General features: G+C 38.4%; 1 protein-coding gene and 1 long non-coding RNA gene across 6 annotated transcripts in view; both read right to left on the reverse strand.

Moving 5' to 3' along the window:
• Positions 1–7,920, reverse strand: part of LOC147372295 (uncharacterized) — a 67,056-nt gene extending 59,136 nt beyond the window's left edge. The window contains exons 1-2 of one of the 2 annotated variants that reach the window (XR_015163980.1): positions 7,689–7,920; positions 1,673–2,060 (exon numbers count right to left, since the gene is read on the reverse strand). This is a non-coding gene — a long non-coding RNA (uncharacterized LOC147372295). Of the gene's footprint in view, positions 1–1,672; positions 2,061–7,688 lie in introns of those variants that run through there. The other variant, XR_015163981.1, reaches the window with a different exon arrangement.
• A 5,825-nt stretch (positions 7,921–13,745) lies between these two features.
• SLC5A8 (solute carrier family 5 member 8) overlaps positions 13,746–22,921 on the reverse strand; it is a 70,621-nt gene continuing 61,445 nt past the window's right edge. For 3 of the 4 annotated variants that reach the window (XR_015163983.1, XM_086400959.1, XM_086400961.1), the window contains 3 exons: positions 22,064–22,167; positions 19,430–19,509; positions 15,219–18,466 (listed from right to left, as the gene is read on the reverse strand). Coding sequence is in view for 3 of the 4 variants with exons in the window: in XM_086400959.1 (XP_086257085.1) it covers positions 18,341–18,466; positions 19,430–19,509; positions 22,064–22,167 (310 nt within the window). In the remaining variant the exon portion in view is untranslated. Of the gene's footprint in view, positions 18,467–19,429; positions 19,510–22,063; positions 22,168–22,921 lie in introns of all 4 variants that reach the window. The other variant, XM_086400960.1, reaches the window with a different exon arrangement.

The raw sequence follows: 22,921 nt of genomic DNA on the forward strand, positions 1-22,921 counted from the left end.
AATTTTTTAATTTTATATTCAAGCCTCATGATAACCACAAAGGAAGAGCCTATAGTAATCACATTCAACACCATGATACTGCTGCTAAGTCACTTCAGTCGTCTCCAACTCTGTGCGACCCCACAGACGGCAGCCCACAAGGCTCCCCCGTCCCTGGGATTCTCCAGGCAAGAACACTGGAGTGGGTTGCCATTTTCTTCTCCAATGCATGAAAGTGAAAAGTGAAAGTGAAGTCGCTCAGTCGTGTCTGACCCTCAGCAACCCCATGGACTGCAGCCCTCCAGGCTCCTCCATCCATGGGATTTTCCAGGCAAGAGTACTGGAGTGGGGTGCCATTGCTTTCTCTGCACACCATGATAAAGAGACTCATTTAGTCTTAAAGACACACAGACACACAGAAATTGAGAGTGAAGATATGGAAAAAGATTTTAGCAAATTAAGAGTTAAAAAAAAAAGGTAGCTCTATCAGAGAAAAAATATATTTTAAATTGAAAATGGTTATGAGGCAAAAATCATCACATAATGAAAAAAGGGCCAGCCTATCAAGAAGATTTAACAATCATAAATATTTGTACCCAATATCAGAGCACCTAAAACTGTAAACCAAAAACTAACAGAGCTGAAAGAAGAAATAAACAGCAACATAACAATAATTGGGGACTTTAATACCCCACTCTCAATAAGACAGATCATCCAGACAGAGTCAATAAGGAACCAATAGGTTTGAACAATACTGTAATCCAAACTAACTTAACACACAGAATATTCTGTCTGACAACAGCAACGCTCATTCTTCTCAAGTGAATGTGAACATTTTCTTTGTATATCATTATTTTAGGTCACAAAACAAATCTTAGCAAATTCAAAGAGATTGAAATCATACCAAGTATCTTTTCTGATCACAATGAGATGAAACTAGAAATCAGTAATAGGAAACTGAAAACTTCACAAATATAGAGAAATCAAACAACACTCTCCTGAATAACCAAGGGATCAAAGAAGACATTAAATGGGAAATAATAAAAATATCTTGAAATGGAAACAGTGTACCAAAACTTATGTGATTCAACAAAAGCTTTTCTAAGAGGAAAGATTACAGAAATAAATGCCTACATTAGTAAAGAAAAACCTTAAAACAACCTACCTCTATGCCTACGGGAACTAGAAAGAGACGACCACACTGAGCCCAAAACTGACAGAAGGAAGGAAATAAGATTAGAGTAGAAATAAAATATAGAACAGGAAAACAATAGAAAAGAAGAGTTGGCTCTTTGAAAGAGAAAATTGAGAAAACTTTAATCAAAGAAAAAATAGGAAACAAATCAACGAAATCATAAATGAAAATGAGACTTTACAACTGGTACTACAAAAATGCAAAGATCATTTCTTATTAAATTATGATCATTTCTTATGATCTTTGCATTTTTGTAGTACCAGTTGTAATGTCTCATTTTCTACTGTGAACATCTATATGCCAACAAATTAGACAACCTATAAAAAAATGGAAAAATTCCTAGAAACATACAACCTATCAAGACTGAATTAGGAAGAGACAGAATATGTGAACAGACCGATTAATAGTAAAGAGACTAAATCAGTAATCAAAAGTCTCCTGATGAAGAAAATTCTAGGACCAGATGGCCTCACTGGTGAATTTTACTAGACAGTTAAGTAAGAATTAATGCCAATCTTTATTAAACACTTCCAAAAAGTCAAAGAGTAGAGAACACTCATTTTAGGAAGCCAGCATGGACCCAATGTCAAAGCCAGAGGAGGACACACTGCTGCTGCTGCTAAGTCGCTTCAGTCGTGTCCGACTCTGTGTGACCCCACAGACAGCAGCCTACCAGGCTCCCTGGGATTCTCCAGGCAAGAACACTGGAATGTGTTGCCATTTCCTTCTCCAATGCATGAAACTGAAAAGTGAAAGTGAAGTCGCTCAGTCATGTCCGACCCTCAGCGACCCCATGGACTGCAGCCTTCCAGGCTCCTCCCTCCATGGGATTCTCCAGGCAAGAGTACTGGAGTGGGGTGGCATTTCCTTCTCTGAGAGGAGAACACTACAAGAAAATAAAACATAGGACAATGTCCCTGATGAATATAATTACAAAAGTCTTCAACAAAATAGTTTCAAACCAAATTCAGCAGCACAATAAAAGGATCATTCACCATGATCACGTAGGATTTATCTTTGAACTACAAGGATGGTTCAACTTACACAAATCAATAAATGGGAAACATCACATTAATAGAAAGAAATAATTATATAATCATCTTAATAGATACATAAAAAGCACTTAACAAAATTCAACATCCATTTAACAAATTATAAACAGATTTATGTATCAATATAATAAAGTTCATATACGACAAGGCCACAGCAAACATCATACTTAATGATGAAAAGTTAAAAGCTTTTCCTCTGAGATCAGGAAAAGACAAGGGTGCCTGTTATTTCCAATCCCATTCAATATAGTACTGGAAGTCCCAGCTAGAGCAAATAGCAAGAAAATAAATAAATAAATGGCATCAAAATTGGAAAGGAAGAAGTAAAATGGTCTCTATTTACAGATGACATGATTTAATATACAGAAATCTTGAAGACTCCACCAAAAAAAAAAACAAACATATCTAATCACTGAATTCAGGAAAGTTGCCTGACAAAAAAATTAACATACAAAACCCAAAGTTTTTCTATACATTATACAGATTATCTGAAAAGGAAATAAAACAATGCCACTTAAAATGGCAAGAAAAATAAGATACTTAAAAAATAAATTTAACTAAAGAGGTGATAAACCTCCACACTGAAAATTATAAGATATTGATGAAAGAAACCAAAGGCAACAAAAATGGAATCCTTGTTCAAGGACTAGAAAATTTCATATGTTTAAATGTCCATATTTAAATGACCTCCAGTGGCTAAGAATCTGCGTGCCAGTGCAGGGGACACAGGTTCTATCCCTGGCCCAGGAAGATTCCACAAGCTCTAAGCAACGAAGATCACAAGCCACAACTACTGAGGCCTTTGCACCTAAACCCCACGTTCCTCAGTGAGAAGCCACTGCAATGAGAAGCCTGAATGTGGCAACTAGAGGGTAGTCCCCACTCACCACAGCTACAGAAAACAATGAAGACCCAGTGCAGTCAAACTAGCTAACATGAATATTTTTAAACATCAATTAAGTCATGTATAGACTTAATGCAATCCCTGTCAAGACATTAATGGCATTTTTTTTAAAGAAGTAGAAAAAACAATCAACATTTATATGGAACCACAAAAGACCCTGAATAGGTAAAGAATTCCTAACAAAAAAGAATGTAGAAAGGGGCATCACATTTCCTGATTTCAAGCTATATTATAAAATTATAGCAATATGGCCGGTTCAAGATCGTAATGTAGGAAGTCCCAGAACTCATCTCCTCCAATAGACACACCAAATCTACAGCTAAATACGGAACAATTTCTTCTGGAAAAAACAACAACACCACCTAAAACTAGGTGAGCAACTCCCACACGTAGGGGAAAAGAAGGAAAAAAGCCCACAAAGTGGGTAGTAGAGGCTGAGATGCAGTCTCACCAGAAACCCCATCCCCAGTGCGACAATCTGTAGTCAGAATTCAAAACCAGGACCTTCTCCCTGAGAAGGAAGGAGTCTCAACCCCACATCAGGTACCACAGCTTTTAAGACCTGCACCTGAGGGATGAAACATCTCGCTTTCAAAACCAACAGGACTCACATCCTTAAGAGCATAGCAGAACTCCCCTGGTGGTCCACTGGTTCGGAGTCTGACTGCTGGTGCAGGGGACATGGGTTCAATCCCTCGTCCTGGAGAATCCCACTTTTCTCGGGGAGGATGAGCCTACGTGCCACAACTGCTGAAGCCCAAGCACCTGTGCTCTGCAACAAAGGAGTAGCCCATGCTCGCCACAACTAGAGACAGCCTGTATGCAAGCAACAAAGACCCAGTGGAGCCAAAAATAGTTTAAAAAAAAAAAAAAACTTTTTAAAAAAGAGCATAGCAAACTGATAAATGATTCAGAGGGCTCACATGCTCAGACTCACTCGTCCCAGGGACTAACACATAGGCAGCCAATTACAAGGTGCTCAGAATACATATGGGCTTCCCTGGTGGCTCATCGGTAAATAATCCACCTACCAATGCAGGACACATGGATTCAATCCCTGGGTCAGCAAGACCCTCCAGAGTAGGAAATGACAACCCACTCCAGTATTCTTGCCTAGGAAATTCCATGGACAGAGGATCTTGGTGGGCTATAGTCCAAAGGGTTGCAAAAGAGTCAGACATTACTTAGTGACTAAACAACATAATACATACACAGAGAACAAATTGGTGGCAGCCAGGGGTGGGGGCAGGGAATAGGTGATATGGGAAAGTGAAAATGGCGTCGCTCAGTCGTGTCCAACTCTTTGTGACCCCATGGACTGTAGCCTACAACACTCCTCCGTCCATGGGATTTTCCAGGCAAGAGTATTTACTCAAAAGTTACAAACATCTAGTTATAAATAAATAACTCATGGACATATAATGTACAGCATGGTGATTACACCTAATAATACTGTTCTGTATATTTGTTAAGAGAATAGATCTTAAAGTTCTCATCAAAAGAAAAATAAACTGATAACTAACTGTGATGGATCTTAACGAGGCATACTGTGGTCATCACTTATTAATATACACATCACTTACTAATGCACTCTATATATCAATGTAATATATAGAAATACCAAAGTATTATGTGGCATACATGAAGCCAATGTATATGTCAACTATAGCTCAAGAAAAGTTAAATAAGTATTAATGTTAGGGATATACTGCACAACCTGATGGCTATAGTTAACACTGCTGAATGGCATATTTCAAAATAGATCCCAAGAAGTCTCACAAGGGAAAAAAACTTTTTTTCTTCTTTTATATTTACATGAAATAATGAATGTTAGCGTATATCGATAATCATTTTACAATACACGCAGTCAAATCATTATGCCGTACATCTTAAACTTACATAGCACAGTATGTTAATTATATCTCAATAAAACTGGGAAAAGAAAAAAGAAAAATCAAGTGTTTATTGGATGAATAGATGCAGAAACAATATAGCCAACAAAAGATTAGCATATATTTCTGATGAATTCTGTTTCCCAGTGTTGGTGGAGAATGATTTTAAATATCATGTATAATGAGTATGCCATAACTTGAGGATTTTCTAATATATATAATCTTATGAGTCTTCATAAGACTAGAATATTGGAAATACACAACTTCAACACTACAATCTTCATTAAAATCTAGACTGTGTGGATATAAAGTTATCCATTAATAGTTAACAGTGGGCATTAATCTTGGAACTGACTAAAGTTTATTTTAGCTGATATTTTTCAATGGAAATCTCTCTAGAAATAAATTTCTATATAACTGTTCTATAAATACACTTTCCAGGGGTTCTTAGCTAAAGGAAACTGAAATTTATCCTTCTTTTGATTATTTATTACTCTATTACTACTTATTACATTATATTGTCTCATGCATGGTGGAAATATTAGTTGCTCAGTCACCTCCGACTCTTTGCAACCACACTCCTCTGCCCATGGAATTCTCCCAGGCAAGAATGCTGGAGTGTGTTGCCATTCCCTTCTCCAAGGGATCATCCCAACCCAGGGATCGAACCTGGTCTCCTGCATTGCAGGTGGATTCTTTACCATCTGAGCCACTAAGGAAGCGCTAGTGTATTGTAGAGGCAGATTAAGAATATAGCAAATACACCTACTAGGCCTGGATTCAAAGAGAAGATCTGGTAAAAGTCCTAATTCTACATTCTGCTCCTTCAAACCAGCCCCTTTACCTGTACAATGTTTCTTTATCTTAGTACCAACCTCCCTGCTAGCCAAGATCTCCTCAACTCCCCGGGAAAAGCAGATTTCCTCACTCTTCCCAAAGCATTACTTATACCTTCCTTCAGGCACCATACACCCTGGAAAAACATTTACTTTCTTCTTTGCCTTTTCCTATCATCTCTAGTTTTAAGGTCCAGCTTGGACTTCAACTTTTCAGTGTGCCTCTCATCTAGTCCTGTCCACTGGGATTCCTTCCCCCCAGAAGCCTCCTGCTGGAGAATATGCCTTACTCATTCGGACTCTTTCCCATGTTTTATTCCTCCATCAGTGCATGAATATCTGTCTTATATCCTCAGATAGCTTGTAAGTGATAAAAGAAAGAACCCCACCTTCACTTTCTCCAGCACCTAACAGTGTATGATGCCTACAGTCAAGTGTTTAGTGCTTACAGGATGCAATGTTAACTCACTTTCCTGTATGTAAATTTCAACATGAAAGAGCTAAGTGTAAAACCTCAACTTCACACAATCCATGAAAAATTTAAGCCCACTCAAGTCCAGCTATTGTTTTCCCAGCAGGGACATTAGTTTCCCCAGATCGCACAGAGACTCTCTGGCTTTGAAACAGGCTTGTGACCTGGGATCCTTTGCTGCTGTGCTCTAATGCTTACACCTGGATACACGCTCCTTGAGCAACAGAATACAAAGAAACTGTGTGGGACTAAACCTAACCGCACGCATGCAGTTGGCACAAATTCTGGACCTAAAAGATATAAAGAGACACCCCCCTCCCCGGAAAAAAGACTTTAAAGGTCATCTTTAACTTTCATTAATTCAGACCTCACTCATTAGGATGTTGTGACTATTTAGGAGGGCTGAGATCCAACATGAAAGCAAATCCAGCGAACAGAGGAAACATTCAAACCATTTAAAAAGGAACCACTTATATACAGTTTATTTGCTAATTACAAATCCAGCTTGTTTTTCCTACTAATTATCAGTACCATCTGTTCCAGTACTTCTCAAACCAACTCTAGCTCGCAATAGAATCACCTGAGCCCGCCCACCTTGGTTTTGAACTCAGGAGTTTCCAGGAAGGCCCATGAATTTCAATTGACAGAAGTACCAGGTGGTGTCAATACTGTTGGCTGGGAACCCGTACTTAAAACCACTGATCTACTCAATATTTTGCCAAAATTAGAATATACAATGCAAGCTAAACTTTTCAGTTTTATAGGACCGTATAATGTTTTCAAGAGTATCACCCTGATGGAAAGGCAGGCAGGTACCAACTTCAAACTGTAGTAGTTGTTAATCATATCATTCAATACAAAACACTGTCACTACAGTTTTCTTGCTGAGCAGAGCAATGGCGGTTTCTTAAAGCAGGGGTACCCAACCCGGGGGATCTAGTGCCTGATAATCTGAGGTGAAGCTGATGTAATCATGATAGAAATAAAACACACAATAAATGTGATGTGATTGAATCATCCCCAAACCATCCCCCACCCCCAACACCGGCCTGTGGAAAACATATCTTCCACAAAACTGATCCCTCATTCCAAAAACGCTGGGGACCACTGTTAAAAGACTGAGTCAGGACCATTCAAAGGTCTGTCACCTTGACCTGCACTTTGTATCTCAGAAGACTGAGAATAAGTCCTCCCAATTCCAACCCCCAGCTCTCACCAATTTAACAGTGAGCTTACATCAACGTGTGCAATAAAGCAAAATATCAAGATCATGGGCTTTGGCGTCAGACATAACTAAACTTCAAATCCAAGCTGTATGCCCTTGGACAAATGATTTAACGCCTCTAAAATGCAGTTACCTTGGGAGTGGACACTGTAATACATGCCGAGATCCCCTGCACTGAAGGACATCTTGCAGCAGCCATTGCAAGCTGCTGCTGCAGACAGCCTTGGTCTCAGCTCTTCAGGATGGACTTATAGAAGAGGATCACATGGTCCAAGACCACGCCCCTTCCCGCCACGGCCCCAGGTGTGGATCCCAAGATCAGATCAGTCGCTCCGTCGTCTCTGACTCTCTGCGACCCCATGAATCACAGCAGGCCAGGCCTCCCTGTCCATCACCAACTCCCGGAGTTCACTCAGACTCACGTCCATCGAGTCAGTGATGCCATCCAGCCATCTCATCCTCTGTCGTCCCCTTCTCCTCCTGCCCCCAATCCCTCCCAGCATCAGAGTCTTTTCCAATGAGTCAACTCTTCGCATGAGGTGGCCAAAGTACTGGAGTTTCAGCTTTAGCATCAGTCCTTCCAAAGAAATCCCAGGGCTGATCTCCTTCAGAATGGACTGGTTGGATCTCCTTGCAGTCCAAGGGACTCTCAAGAGTCTTCTCCAACACCACAGTTCAAAAGCATTAATTCTTCGGCGCTCAGCCTTCTTCACAGTCCAACTCTCACATCCATACATGACCACAGGAAAAACCATAGCCTTGACTAGACGAACCTTTGTTGGCAAAGTAATGTCTCTGCTTTTGAATATGCTATCTAGGTTGGTCATAACTTTCCTTCCAAGGAGTAAGCGTCTTTTAATTTCATGGCTGCAGTCACCATCTGTAGTGATTTTGGAGCCCAGAAAAATAAAGTCTGACGCTGTTTCCACTGTTTCCCCATCTATTTCCCATGAAGTGGTGGGACCGAATGCCATGATCTTAGTTTTCTGAATGTTGAGCTTTAAGCCAACTTTTTCACTCTCCACTTTCACTTTCATCAAGAGGCTTTTGAGTTCCTCTTCACTTTCTGCCATAAGGGTGGTGTCATCTGCATATCTGAGGTTATTGATATTTCTCCCGGCAATCTTGATTCCAGCTGGTGCTACTTCCAGTCCAGCGTTTCTCATGATGTACTCTGCATAGAAGTTAAATAAACAGGGTGACAATATACAGCCTTGACGAACTCTTTTTCCTATTTGGAACCAGTCTGTTGTTCCATGTCCAGTTCTAACTGTTGCTGCCTGACCTGCATACAAATTTCTCAAGAGGCAGATCAGGTGGTCTGGTATTCCCATCTCTTTCAGAATTTTCCACAGTTTATTGTGATCCACACAGTCAAAGGCTTTGGCATAGTCAATAAAGCAGAAATAGAGGTTTTTCTGGAACTCTCTTGCTTTTTCTATGATCCAGCGGATGTTGGCAATTTGATCTCTGGTTCCTCTGCCTTTTCTAAAACCAGCTTGAACATCAGGAAGTTCACGGTTCACATATTGCTGAAGCCTGGCTTGGAGAATTTTGAGCATTACTTTACTAGCATGTGAGATGAGTGCAATTGTGCAGTAGTTTGAGCATTCTTTGGCATTGCCTTTCTTTGGGATTGGAATGAAAACTGACCTTTTCCAGTCCTGTGGCCACTGCTGAGTTCTCCAAATTTGCTGGCATATTGAGTGCAGCACTTTCACAGCATCATCTTTCAGGATTTGGAATAGCTCAACTGGAATTCCATCACCTCCACTAGCTTTGTTCATAGTGATGCTTTCTAAGGCCCACTTGACTTCACCTTCCAGGATGTCTGGCTCTAGGTCAGTGATCACACCATCGTGATTAACTTGGTCATGAAGATCTTTTTTGTACAGTTCTTCTGTGTATTCTTGCCATCTCTTCTTAATATCTTCTGCTTCTGTTAGGTCCATACCATTTCTGTCCTTTATCGAGCTCATCTTTGCGTGAAATGTTCCCTTGGTATCTCTGATTTTCTTGAAGAGATCCCTCGTCTTTCCCATTCTGTTGTTTTCCTCTATTTCTTTGCATTGATCGCTAAAGAAGGCTTTCTTATCTCTTCTTGCTATTCTTTGGAACTCTGCATTCAGATGTTTATATCTTTCCTTTTCTCCTTTGCTTTTCGCTTCTCTTCTTTTCACAGCTATTTGTAAGGCTTCCCCGGACAGCCATTTTGCTTTTTTGCATTTCTTTTCTATGGGAATGGTCTTGATCCCTGTCTCCTGTACAATATCATGAACCTCATTCCATAGTTCATCAGGCACTCTATCTATCAGATCTAGGCCCTTAAATCTATTTCTCACTTCCACTGTATAATCATAAGGGATTTGATTTAGGTCATACCTGAATGGTCTAGTGGTTTTCCCTACTTTCTTCAATTTAAGTCTGAATTTGGCAATAAGGAGTTCATGGTCTGAGCCACAGTCAGCTCCTGGTCTTGTTTTTGCTGACTGTATAGAGCTTCTCCATCTTTGGCTGCAAAGAATATAATCAATCTGATTTCAGTGCGGCAATGAGAGGAGTTACCCCGCGTCGTGGATCCCAAAGGTGCCTCTTAATAAACATTAAGTGCACCAAACTCCATCTCAGATTCTGCATCCCAGGAAATTAAACCTGTGATGCTCATTTAAAAACAAACAAGTATTCCCAATCCTGAACTCCCCTCCCACCTCCCTCCCCATACCCGTGGCGGATTCATGTTGATGTATGGCAAAACCAATACAATATTGTAAAGTAAAAAACAAACAAACAAAGTAAAAACAAACAAGTGAATGAAAACTCCAACAGGCAGTGATTTTATAGATTCATTCATTCAACAGTATGTATTGGACCAAACTGTTTTAGACGCTAAGAATACAGCCGTGAACAAAGATGACTAAATTTAAGAAGAGAGATCATGAAAAGCTTTAAGAGGTTGAAATCAATTTTTAGCTATTGTATTGATTGATTTTCCGAGGTGGCTGTAGTGGTAAAGAATCTGCCTGCCAATACAGAAGACACAAGAGACTCGGATTCTATCATTGGGTGGGGAGATCCCCTGGAGTAGGAAATGACAACAGCTCCAGTAGTCTTTCCTAGAAAATGCCATTGACAGAGGACCCTGGTGGGAGTCACACAGTCAGACATGACAGCACAGCACGCACGCATTGTCGACTACTTGCTATTAAAAAAAGAGAGAATATTACTTCTTTCCATCCTCACTCCCCTATCTGCCTAGGTTTTTCTTTTTTTTTTAATCTAAGCTTATAATATTTCTATTCTGTTCAGAAACCAAAAAATACTTGATCGTCAATCTCAGTAGGTCTCAGGTGTTTGAGCTTAATTCCCCTATTGGTTTCCTTGTTTTCATCCATCCTGTTCTTACACTACCCTAGGTGTGCAGGTTGTCAGAAATTGTTAAGCTAAAGTCCTAGTCACCTAGACACTTTATGCACTCATTTCTGCTTCATGCTTACAAACCACTGTAGAGTCTCTCTGACACCCCAAGGTCATATGCCTGACCTGTGTAATTATTGGGGTAATTTCACAGCTCAGCTGTGTAATTATTGGGGTCCTATGACTCTAAGCTCTAACCAAGAGATGGGGCACAAGTTTTGCTGTTTTTCTCAAATCCCACAAACCTATGGCAGTTTGCTGTGACCACTTCAGCCCTCACCACATAAAGTAGGACACAGGCCCTTCCTCAGAGACTCATTAATATATTGACTCTCATGGTTTCCTCTAAACCCTCCCAGCATCAGAAATCCATTTCTATCCTAGGGGTTTGAGAAGTCAGCTCTTACCTTCCAAGATATTTTGACTCTGTCAACCAAGAGGTTAGATTTTTTGACTCTTAAAAGTCAAGAAGAAATCTCTTTTTTTCCTCTGGTATTTGTGGAAGCATCCTTTTTCTGAGCTAAAAGCACCAAATGCTTAATTATTTGAATGTGAAAGAAGAGGCAAGGAGGCAATCAAATGCTCCAGGGAGTGGAGAAGATCATTGGTTAAGTTTTCTGAATATCTTCTCTACTTGATCATTTCCCCTGCAGATGGCCTCCTTGATCCAGCCTCTTACCTCTCTGTTCATGCTAAATTGCTTCAGTCATGTCCAGCTCTTTGTACCCACTGTAGCCCACCAGGCTATTCTGTCCATGGAATTCTCTAAGCAAGAATACTGGAGTGGCTGCCGTGCCCTCCTCCAGGGATCTTCCCGACCCAGGGATCAAATCCATGTATCTTAGGTTTCCTGCGTTGGCAGGCAGGTTCTTTACCACTAGCACCACCTAGGAAGTCTCCATCACTTTTTCATACCATTTTTTTCAGTCTTGTCTTTGCCTGGGTATCCTGGCTTCCACCCATGCATGACTTTAGCAGGAAGATAAATCTATGTATTTATCTTTCTCCTATTGCTTGTCTGTCCATCTCCTTCACCTGTCTCCTACTGTTTCTCTGTCTACCTCCACAGCTGGCCCTACTTTAAACTTCAGTGTACTTTTTCTTATTTACTGAAATATCATGTGTCCTACTCTAAGTATGTGAATAGGAGGATTTATGTTCTTCACTTCAAAACTTGAGATATGTTTGCTGCTGCTGCTGCTAAGTTGCTTCAGTCGTGTCTGACTCTGTGTGACCCCAGAGACAGCAGCCCACCAGGCTCCCCCATCCCTGGGATTCTCCAGGCAAGAACACTGGAGCGGGTTGCCATTTCCTTCTCCAATGCATGAAAGTGAAAAGTGAAAATGAAGTTGCTCAGTCATGTCCGACTCTTAGCGACCCCATGGACTGCAGCCCACCAGGCTCCTCCATCCATGGGATTTTCCAGGCAAGAGTACTGGAGTGGGGTGTCATCGCCTTCTCCAAGATATGTTTAGATCTTGTCATTTTACTCTGTAATTAAGAGACTTTGAATTACAAGAAAACTCTCCCCCAACCTACAGAGTGGAAGAAAATGTAAATTTTATCTGATAAGAAACTTGCATCTTGAATGTGCAAGGAACTCTCATAATTCAATAAGAAAAAGATATATAAGGCACTGGAAAATGGGCAAAAGATCTCAGTTGACATGTCTCTACAGAAGATGTACAAATGGCCAATAAACAGAAAAAGATTCTCAATATCATTAGCTATCAGGCAACTGCAAATCAAAATCACAAGATACTACAGCTATCATCAAACGTATAGTTAACAACTGTTCATCAGGATATGGAGAAATTGGAACCTTCATACATTACTGATAGAAATGTAAAATGGCACAACCACTCTGGAAAGAGTCTAGGTGTCCCTCAAATGGTTAAGTATAGGGTTCCCATATGACCCGGGAATTCTCCTACTAGTATATACTTAAGAGAAATGAAAACACACATCCACACAACATCTTGCACACAGCATTCAGATTAGCGTTATTCATAACAGACTAAAAGTAGAAGCGACACAAATGTTATCAACTAATGCGTGAGTAAATAAAATGTGATATAGCCATACAATGGAATATTGTTAGACCATAAAAATGAATGAAGTACTGATGTCTACCACATGGATTAACCTTGAAAACATTATGCTATGTGAAAGAAGCCAGTCACAAAAGACCACTGTGGTCACAAAAGACATACTGTGGTTTTTCAATTTTCATGTGATTTCATTTATCTGAAATTTCCAGAATAGAAAACTCTGCGGAGACCAAAAGGAGATTAGTGTTTGCTTAAGGCTAACGGTGTTGGGAGGAAACGGGGATGGACTGATCCTTCTGGGTGATTAAAATGTTCTAAGATCTTACTTGTCCGATTCTGTGACTATAAAAATATGAAAATATAGAAATTATGAACTAGATTAGAAGAAATAAGGGATGAGACAAAAAGTGACACCATTCATCTAACAGGAGTTAACAGTTACGGAATAGAGAAAATGGAAGATGGGGGGAGATTAAAAGAGAGAACAGCTAAGAAATTACCAGTATTAAATATGTTACTCTCTATGTTCAGATACCGTCTTAATTGCTTAAAATATAAAGTATTCTTCCAGTGACAAAAGTACTACATGTTTATTTGCTTACACATTTATAACCTACACATAGTAAGAGTCCTTTGTGTTGTGGGGTGGAAATAACTTTCCGTAAAAGCTGATAACATTAATTATATTCAATTTGACATTTAGTCCCCAAGAACAGACACCTGCAGACACTTGTAGAGTTTAATCAGCAAGTTGAAATATCAGAAATGCAATCATGTTTTTACATTATAATGTTCAATCTCGTTTTTTCACGAACAATGGGCATGTAACTTAAGTGTGAAAGTGAATTTTACAGTCATTAAATTATTTTAATTATTAATTTTACAGCAAATTTTCAGTAACTAAAGGGTCATGCAGTTAGTTGACTCTGTATCAACAATCATTATTGGATGAAACTCAGAATTTCATGTAAGGATCGATACAAAAGCTACTTCCTCCATCTCAACCGCATCCCTGTCCCGTGTTATCTACATTGTGGACAGACACTCATTTTCTATACTTTCTGGAGTTACCATAAATAAAACAAAACTATGAAACCTTCATATTCATATATTAATATTTCTTTTATCCTAGTGCATGTTAATATTGAAAACCATGTTGCAAAATGAAACTCTTTTAAGAGTTGTTTTCATATTTATTCACAATTCTACAGGACTTACTATTTTCAAAATGCTGTGGAAAACATATGGTTATTATTCTGCATCATAACATTCCATATGCTAGAATACTTTATCCTCACCTGTAGAAGAGAATAATCAGATAGGTAAGTCAAGGCCATTTCCTAAAGGAACATAACCAAGGTATGTGACTTCAGGAAAATCAAGATTTCAACGTTAGCCTCTAGGGCAGGATTTCTTGAACTCAACACTATTGCTATCTGAGGCAGGATCATCTTTTGCTGTGGAGGAGATGGCGGCTCTGTGCATCATAGAACATTTAGCAGCATCTCTGAATTCTATCCACCAGATGCCAGCAGCACCTCCTCACCAGCTGTGACAACCAAAAATGTATCCCGATTCTTTCCAAATGTCACCTGAGATATAAAGTTGCCCCATGGAGAACCACTGGTTGAGAGGGAAAATGAACACATTAGCAACTAAATAGATGAATATACCTATATCCTGTTTTACATCCTACATATAAAATTTTCTTTTCTCTATGGAGTGAATGTGATTGGCCTATAGCCTTTTGATTCCTATGTATATTTTAATATTTCTATGGTAAATATCTTTTAGAGAAAGGAACTATCACCACATCATTACATTGAAAATTATTAACAGCTTAACTTTTTTCAAAACTAGCAATAACCTTTGTCTCAACTTTTGATTTCCAATCAATTTCAATTGAAATTTTAAGCACACTATTTGAGTTAATAAAGTGTCAAATGACCTCTGATACTCATACATATTTTTGTGAGGTAGGTATGTGTTTAGTGTTAAGTTCCATTATTAGAGATTAAGGATAAATTCAAGGTAATACAACTTGTTAGTGGCAAAAAAAAAGGCAACTTACATGGCTTTTTGCTCCCATTAGCACTTTTATGATTCAAAATAATTAAGAACACTTGATTTTTAAAAATTCATATTATATTAACATTTTAACTTCATTTGGTTTAACTCAAAGATTTAGACAAGATAAATAATTTTTAATACTTAATAGTAATATTACTTTTATTTCTTAAGAATTCCATCTGGTTCTCTCACGTTTATAAAAGTAAAATATCTACAATTCCTAATGTCACAAAGACATACTTTGTTAAAAGAAAGTGAACAAGAATCGAAGTATTATATTTCTCATTAAGAATATATTGCAGTGGCCCCAGCTCCGGGCGGCTGACTGGCGGCGTCTGCGCAGCCGCCATGTTCGGTTGCTATGCTGTGGCCTGGGAGACGGGGTGTAAAAAAAAAAAAAAAAAAAGAATATATTGCATAAAAAAAGTATATATTGCATAACTCCTTGGCAGTCAGATAAGAAAAAATTATTTAAATAACTTGATTTTTATTTCCTAAATTAAAGCAGTCTATACATATGTGCATTTAGAATTACTAAATAAATAACAATAGTTCAAATCACACTCACATGAAACAAGATTATGTCTTCCTACTCATTAAAAAGTTACAGAAAAGTTTACAAAGTTTGATATATGCTTACAAATATGTTGATTAAAAGTAACAACTTTACATATACAAAATATATGAATATATCATTAATTTAAATGTATAAATCTCTTTGTTTTAGATTAATGTTATTTCCTATTTTTTAATTTATTAATGTTTTTAATTGGCAACCTCTAAATGTACACAGCATAGTCACTAAGTATCAAAAAATAAGCAAAATTATCTAATTATAAAATATTTTAATGTACCTAAATATTTCACACATTATTATTTTAAAACAGTGTGAAGCTAAAAAAAAAAAAAAAAACCTTCTAAACAGTATCTAATGTGTGAACTATAGAAAAAAAGTAAGCTATTGATGAAAGCCTGTAACCAAAGTCTTAGCTAGAATCGTAGCAAAAGAAACAAAATAAACTTTGAGATTGCTACTTGAAATTTTAAAACATGGAACACAGCATATACTCAGTAATTCCAGAGCACTAAAGAAAAATATTTGCCTATGTAATTTAGCTTTTCAACCAGGTGGATATACTGGAATTGAGTATGTCTAAGCATTGCTGTTTAGTCACTAAGTCATCTGACTATTTGAAATCCCATGGACTGTAGCCTGTCAGACTCTGTCCATGGGATTTTCCAGGCAAGAATACTGGAGTGGTTTGCTATTTCCTTCTCCATGTCTATGCGTGCATGCTCAGTCACTTAGTCACGTCTGGCTCTTTGTGACCCTATGGCATCTGGTCCCAATCACTTCATGGCAAATAGATGGGGAAACAGTGACAGACTTTATTTTTGGGGCTCCAAAATCACTGCAGATTGTGACTTCAGCCATGAAATTAAAACACGCTTACTCCTTGGAAGAAAAGTTATGACCAACCAAGACAGCATATTAAAAAGCAGAGATATTACTTTGCCAACAAAGGTCCGTCTAGTCAAGGCTATGGTTTTTCCAGTAGTCATGTGTGGATGTGAGAGTTGGACCATAAAGAAAGCTGAGTGCTGAAGAACTGATGCTTTTGAACTGTGGTGTTGGGAGAAGACTCTTGAAAGTCCCTTGGACAACAAGGAGATACAACCAGTCCATTCTAAAGGAAATCAGTCCTGAATATTCATTGGAAGGACTGATGCTGAAGCTGAAACTCCAATACTTCAGCCACCTAATGCAAAAGAGCTGACTCATTTGAAAAGACCCTGATGCTGGGAAAGATTGAAGGCCGGAGGAGAAGGCGATAACAGAGAATGAGATGGTTGGATGGCATCACTGACTCAAACAGACATGAGTTTGAGTAAACTCCAGGAGTTGGTGATGGACAGGGAAGCCTGGCGTGTTGCAGTCCATGGGGTCATAAAGAGTCAGACACAACTGAGCGACTGAACTGAACTGGACTCTAGTCCTTCAGGCTCCTCAGTCCATGGGATTCTCCAGGCAAGAATACTAGAGTGTGTTGCCATTTCCTTTTCCAGGGAATCTTCCAGACTCAGGCATCAAACCTGCATCTCCTGCATTGCAGGCAGATTCTTTACCACTGAGCCAGGTGGCAACCCATGTCTAAGCGTATGTACCTTTAAATTTAAATGATTGCAGAGTAGTTGACTTTAAAAAATGCAGCTTAATAGTATTCAGTGGAATCTTCTAATTCCATGGAACTTAATCATTTTTAATTCTGTGTATGTTCTTGGACCACCAAATCTGTAAGTACCTAGTTGACAGTACTTTGGTCAGTATAAGGCTCATGGGAGGGAGTTTATATTTATAGGCTGGGATGCAGTGAACCAGGATCTAGGGTAACAGGATTCACACCGGGTGTCTTAAGACATAAGCAAGCACAAGGCAATAGAGTGAATGGGAAATTATGAATAGGAAGGCAAGCAAGCATGAAATGCACAACAAAACCAAAGTCGATGGGTCAGAAAATTGGAATCCAGGTAAGAACTAGAGTCTAAGAAAGGCAATATAAGCAGCCAGTGGCCAGGAACTATAGATAACAATCAAAAAGGCCTAGGAATAGATGTGTAGTACCAAGAAGGCCTTGATTATTGGGCCCATGTTCTGTCCCAAACAGGATGCTTCCTGATTACCACCCTCCTGAGCAAGAATCAATTCCAAGATTAATATGTGCCCTGGGCTGATAGGGGTTGATGAGAAGCAAAGATTTAGATAGCATATACCCACTATTTCATTGCTCCTTAAAAACAGTGTGATAGGAGGGAGAAAGATCTTTTTCAACATCAATTACGATTTTAACCAACTCTAAAACATGCTAGCACCAAATGCAGAGGAAATATTTTTAACAATGCCCTAATTTAAGAATATTCTTTTAACCATCAAGCACATGTTATATGTATGTATTAGCTTTTCAGCACATACGTAGTCACAACTTTCACAACTACAACTTCACTGAAATAAAAGAGAGTTATAGGGAAATGCTGATGCTGAAACTTTTACCTCCAGAGTTTCATCAATTAATGAGTGTAGAAAGTTAAAAAAAAAAAAAAGTCAGGGCTTTGCTTAAACAAAATGACCCCCCAAAGTTCTCTCCAAAGTACTCATTATAGACCAAAAAAAAAAAATCTAAAACCTGATTCAAGTATTTTAGAAGACATAAAACTGGCACACTGCTTAAGATCATTTAGCGTCACAGCTGCTTCACAAACGAGTTCCACTGATCTTGCTGCTTTGATCTGTGCCATTCAATTCGATACGGTTGAAGGCAGGATTATCAGTTCCACCATCTTCTACTGGATGAGATTTATAGCCTAAAACTTGCTTCTTCTAAAAGAAAATGTTAACATGATGATTAGAAAAAAGAAACTGTTCATTCACCTCAATAATTATCACTACTACTTTTCTTTCTCTAAATCTTATTCACAGTCTACTGAAGCAGAGATAAACAACAGAAATAAATCATTTAAAGAGGAAGGCAAATATCTTCCTTGTCCATCAGAGTTCCAGGAGAGTCTGAGGACTAACGAGTATTCTATACTGGTGATAAAAGTGTGGAGATTTCTTAAAAAACTGGAAATAGAACTGCCTTATGATCTAGCAATCCCACTGCTGGGCATACACACTGAGGAAACCAGAAGGGAAAGAGACACGTGTACCCCAATGTTCATCGCAGCACTGTTTATAATAGCCAGGACATGGAAGCAACCTAGATGTCCATCAGCAGATGAATGGATAAGAAAGCTATGGTACATATACACAATGGAGTATTACTCAGCCGTTAAAAAGAATACATTTGAAGCAGTTCTAATGAGGTGGATGAAACTGGAGCCTATTATACAGAGTGAAGTAAGCCAGAAAGAAAAACACCAATACAGTATACTAATGCATATATATGGAATTTAGAAAGATGGTAACAATAACCCTGTGTACGAGACAGCAAAAGAGACACTGATGTATAGAACAGTCTTATGGACTCTGTGGGAGAGGGAGAGGGTGGGAAGATTTGGGAGAATGGCATTGAAACATGTAAAATATCATGTATGAAACGAGTTGCCAGTCCAGGTTCAATGCATGATACTGGATGCTTGGGGCTAGTGCACTGGGATGACCCAGAGGGATGGTATGGGGAGGGAGGAAGGAGGAGGATTCAGGATGGGGAACACATGTATACCTGTGGTGGATTCATTTTGATATTTGGCAAAACTAATACAATTTTGTAAAGTTTAAAAATTTTTTAAAAATGCAAAAAAAAAAAAAAAAAGAATTTAAGGGGAAAAAAAGCCAACTCACTTTCTTAAAAATGTCAAAATTAGATAAAAAGTCCTCTTTGGTTAGTAGGAATCTGCAGTCTATGTTTTGTTTTCTTCCTCCTGAAAAACAGACATTATTTACATCGTTAAAAAAATATCTGTAACTACCCAGGGATGGACCATCATACACACATTTAACTCGAGCACATTCACTTCTATGCACTTACAAAACACAAAGGGTCTTTTAAATAGTGCTGGAGACTTAGCCCACTCTTTCTCTTCCTTCAGTCAGTCCCAGATTCTGCAAGCCTCTCAGTGAAATCAATATGAGTCTAGTGTTTAAGGATAAATGAGATGGCTCTTAAATGTAAGCCAACTGCCTCATCCAGTATTAGCTAGGGAAGAGTCATCTGGCCCAATACTGGTAGGAAAACTGGTTTAAAAGCATTCTTCATGTTCTATCAATAAACTATCAAACCATCTACCTCTGCTTCAGACAGCAGAGTTTCCCTTCCTTAATCTGGTGGCTGTCAATGCATGAAGAAATGTAGGAAACTGTGAATTGTTGGATAAACTATTCAAGTGAAAACCAATATGGTTATCAGAATCAAAGCATTTAAGTGGGGGGAGGAGCAAAGAGAGTATTATGACACTAACATTTTTTAAGGAAAAAAATGAGTTGAAAAAGACCAAAAGTCAAATAGTAAAAGGAGATGTTTGTTCCAGATCTGAATGGTTGGGTTACTGGTGAGAAAAGTTTAAAATCTGTCTTAAAATATATCACAACAGATAAGAGAGTAAACCTGCCATGCTGAGAGTAAACCTGCCATTACTTAGGAGAAATAGCATAGTTCTTTTTGAAAAGAAAGAGAATAGTTTAAACAACTGTTTGCGAGGTAACAGATATCTACAAACTTTATTATAAACTTACAATAATTATAGATTGTAATGTCTATAATAATGACAAGTATATAATGTTAATACAATCATTAATCTGTTATATTAATGTCATTATTAATATAATTTTAATTATAAATGCAAGTACCAAAGAAGTATCAAAGACAGTGCTATCCAGATGCCAAAAAACCAATGAGAGGTGGTAGTACTCTACAAAGTGGGCACCGTGCTGGTAGATTTGTAGCATAAAGCAGACATCACACATACTTGGATGAAGTGTAGGATTTCTGACTGATTATAACACACTTGATAAAGAAAGCAGTGGAGCTTTCTGCCCCTTGTTTGGCTGCTCTGGATGTGTATATGTGAGGGAACATAGGAAATTAGGGAGCCCAGCTTTTCTCCCCAACTCCACACTACTGCTCTGCTCCAAACCACCACGACTGCTCACCTGGATAAGTGCAATAGCCTCTACCCACCCTCCTTTCCTTACGGACTACTCTCAAAACTGGATCAGCGCTCTCCTTTGAAAATTATTGGAAAAGTATTTATAAAAATATCCCATGTAGTAGACCTAAAAGACACAGAGATGGAAAATAGAGAGAAGAGATAAGAAAATCAGAGGGGCTGTCCAAGTTTAAAACATTTGACTAACAGGGTTTCCAGAAAGAGAAAATTGAAAATGGCAGGAAATTATAAAAGAAATCATGTAGGAAAATTCCCTGGAACTGAAGGATATAGGTCTTTAGACCCTCCTGAGGGTTTAGGGCAGGACAGTCATTGTGAAATGGGTCACATGTAAACAGCCAGTACATGACAGGGAACTGGTATTCTGAACAGCAATAAGACAAGTAGAAGAAAAGTGAGACAGGCTTCAGGAACAAGAAAGTTACTCTCAACCTAGGATGCTCTACTCACATTGCCAACAATTATCAAGCAGATATGCAATGTTTCCAAGATCTCTTGTCCATCCTTTCTCAAGAACATGCTATAGCATATACTCCATTCAGTTAAGGGAGTAAACAAGAATTAGGAGAAATGGGATTCAGGCAGCAGAGCATCAAACACAGGAAGGAGACCAAGGGAATTCACAGAACTAGGGCAAAATGAAGTCCCAGGATAATGGTTCTACAGCAATCCCAGAAAAGCAGGGTATACCATGTGTATTATTGATTTGATTTTATTTAAAATGTATTTTTTTAAGTTTACAGACATCTGAAAAAAAGCCTTCACACTATGTTTGGATATAAAGACCATAATTAGATATAAAGGCTACTCCTTACATGTATAGATATCTTCTTTCCAGTTTACAAAGAGTTGGTGCAGGACAATGAGAATATCATGGCACAGGGCTATTATAATGGTATGTATAAAACTCCTAGCATTGTAATAGCTACACAAAAGCATTTTATTTTTATCTTACAGCAACCTGTGAGATAGGCAGGTCAATTGTTATTACCCTCATCTTATACATAAGATAGCTAAGGCTCAGAGTAGCTATGGAGCAGCTATACAGACTTAGAGCTATAAGTTCATGCAGCTGCTAAATGGCATAACAGATTCTAATTAAGATGGGTCTTCTGTTTTCAAGACTAGTCCTTAAAACTTCCCATGAGTAAAATGGAACAAATAATTGAACTAATAGTATTTTACTATTTTATATAGTATAATAACATAAATAGCTATAAAACAGATATAGTAAAAACTAATACAGAGGTAAATATAGCAATAATAAATATAGCAATACTAATACTAAATATAGCAATATTAATGTTACCTGTTGATACACTGATAAGCATTCCCACAAATAATGTTACCAAAGTTCCAACAGTGCTGAAGTATAAATATGATAAAGAATACCAGTTATCCATCAGTGGAGTCCTAAGAAAGAACAAAAGCATAACTGTAAGGTTTTATGCATGCTACTAGTAACTAAGAGTATGTGTCAATAACCCTCATGGCAAACTCAGAATATAATATTTAATCATGTTTCTAATGTCCAAATTTGCTGTCCCACTTTTACCTTATTGGATCAGAAATTAAGTGTGACCTAACTTTTGACTGTGTGGATCACAATAAACTATGGAAAATTCTGAAAGAGATGGGAATACCAGACCACCTCACCTGCCTCTTGAGAAACCTATATGTAGGTCAGGAAGCAACGGATAGAACTAGACATGGAACAACAGACTGGTTCCAAATAGGAAAAGGAGTATATCAAGGCTGTATATTGTCACCCTGCTTATTTAACTTCTATGCAGAGTACATCATGAGAAACACTGGACTGGAAGAAGCACAAGCTGGAATCAAGATTGCCGGGAGAAATATCAATAACCTCAGATATGTAGATGACACCACCCTTATGGCAGAAAGTGAAGGGGAACTAAAAAGCCTCTTGATGAAAGTGAAAGAGGAGAATGAAAAAGTTGGCTTAAAGCTCAACATTCAGAAAACTAAGATCATGGCATCTGGTCCCATCACTTCGTGGGAAATAGATGGGGAAACAGTGGAAACAGTGTCAGACTTTACTTTTGGGGGCTCCAAAATCACTGCAGATAGTGATTGCAGCCATGAAATTAAAAGATGCTTACTCCTTGGAAGGAAAGTTATGACCAACTTAGATAGCATATTCAAA

This window comes from Bos grunniens, chromosome 5 (genome assembly GCF_055505025.1).
Source record: "Bos grunniens cultivar Pamir isolate PY7600 chromosome 5, Bosgru_T2T1.0, whole genome shotgun sequence".
Lineage (NCBI taxonomy): Eukaryota > Metazoa > Chordata > Mammalia > Artiodactyla > Bovidae > Bos > Bos grunniens.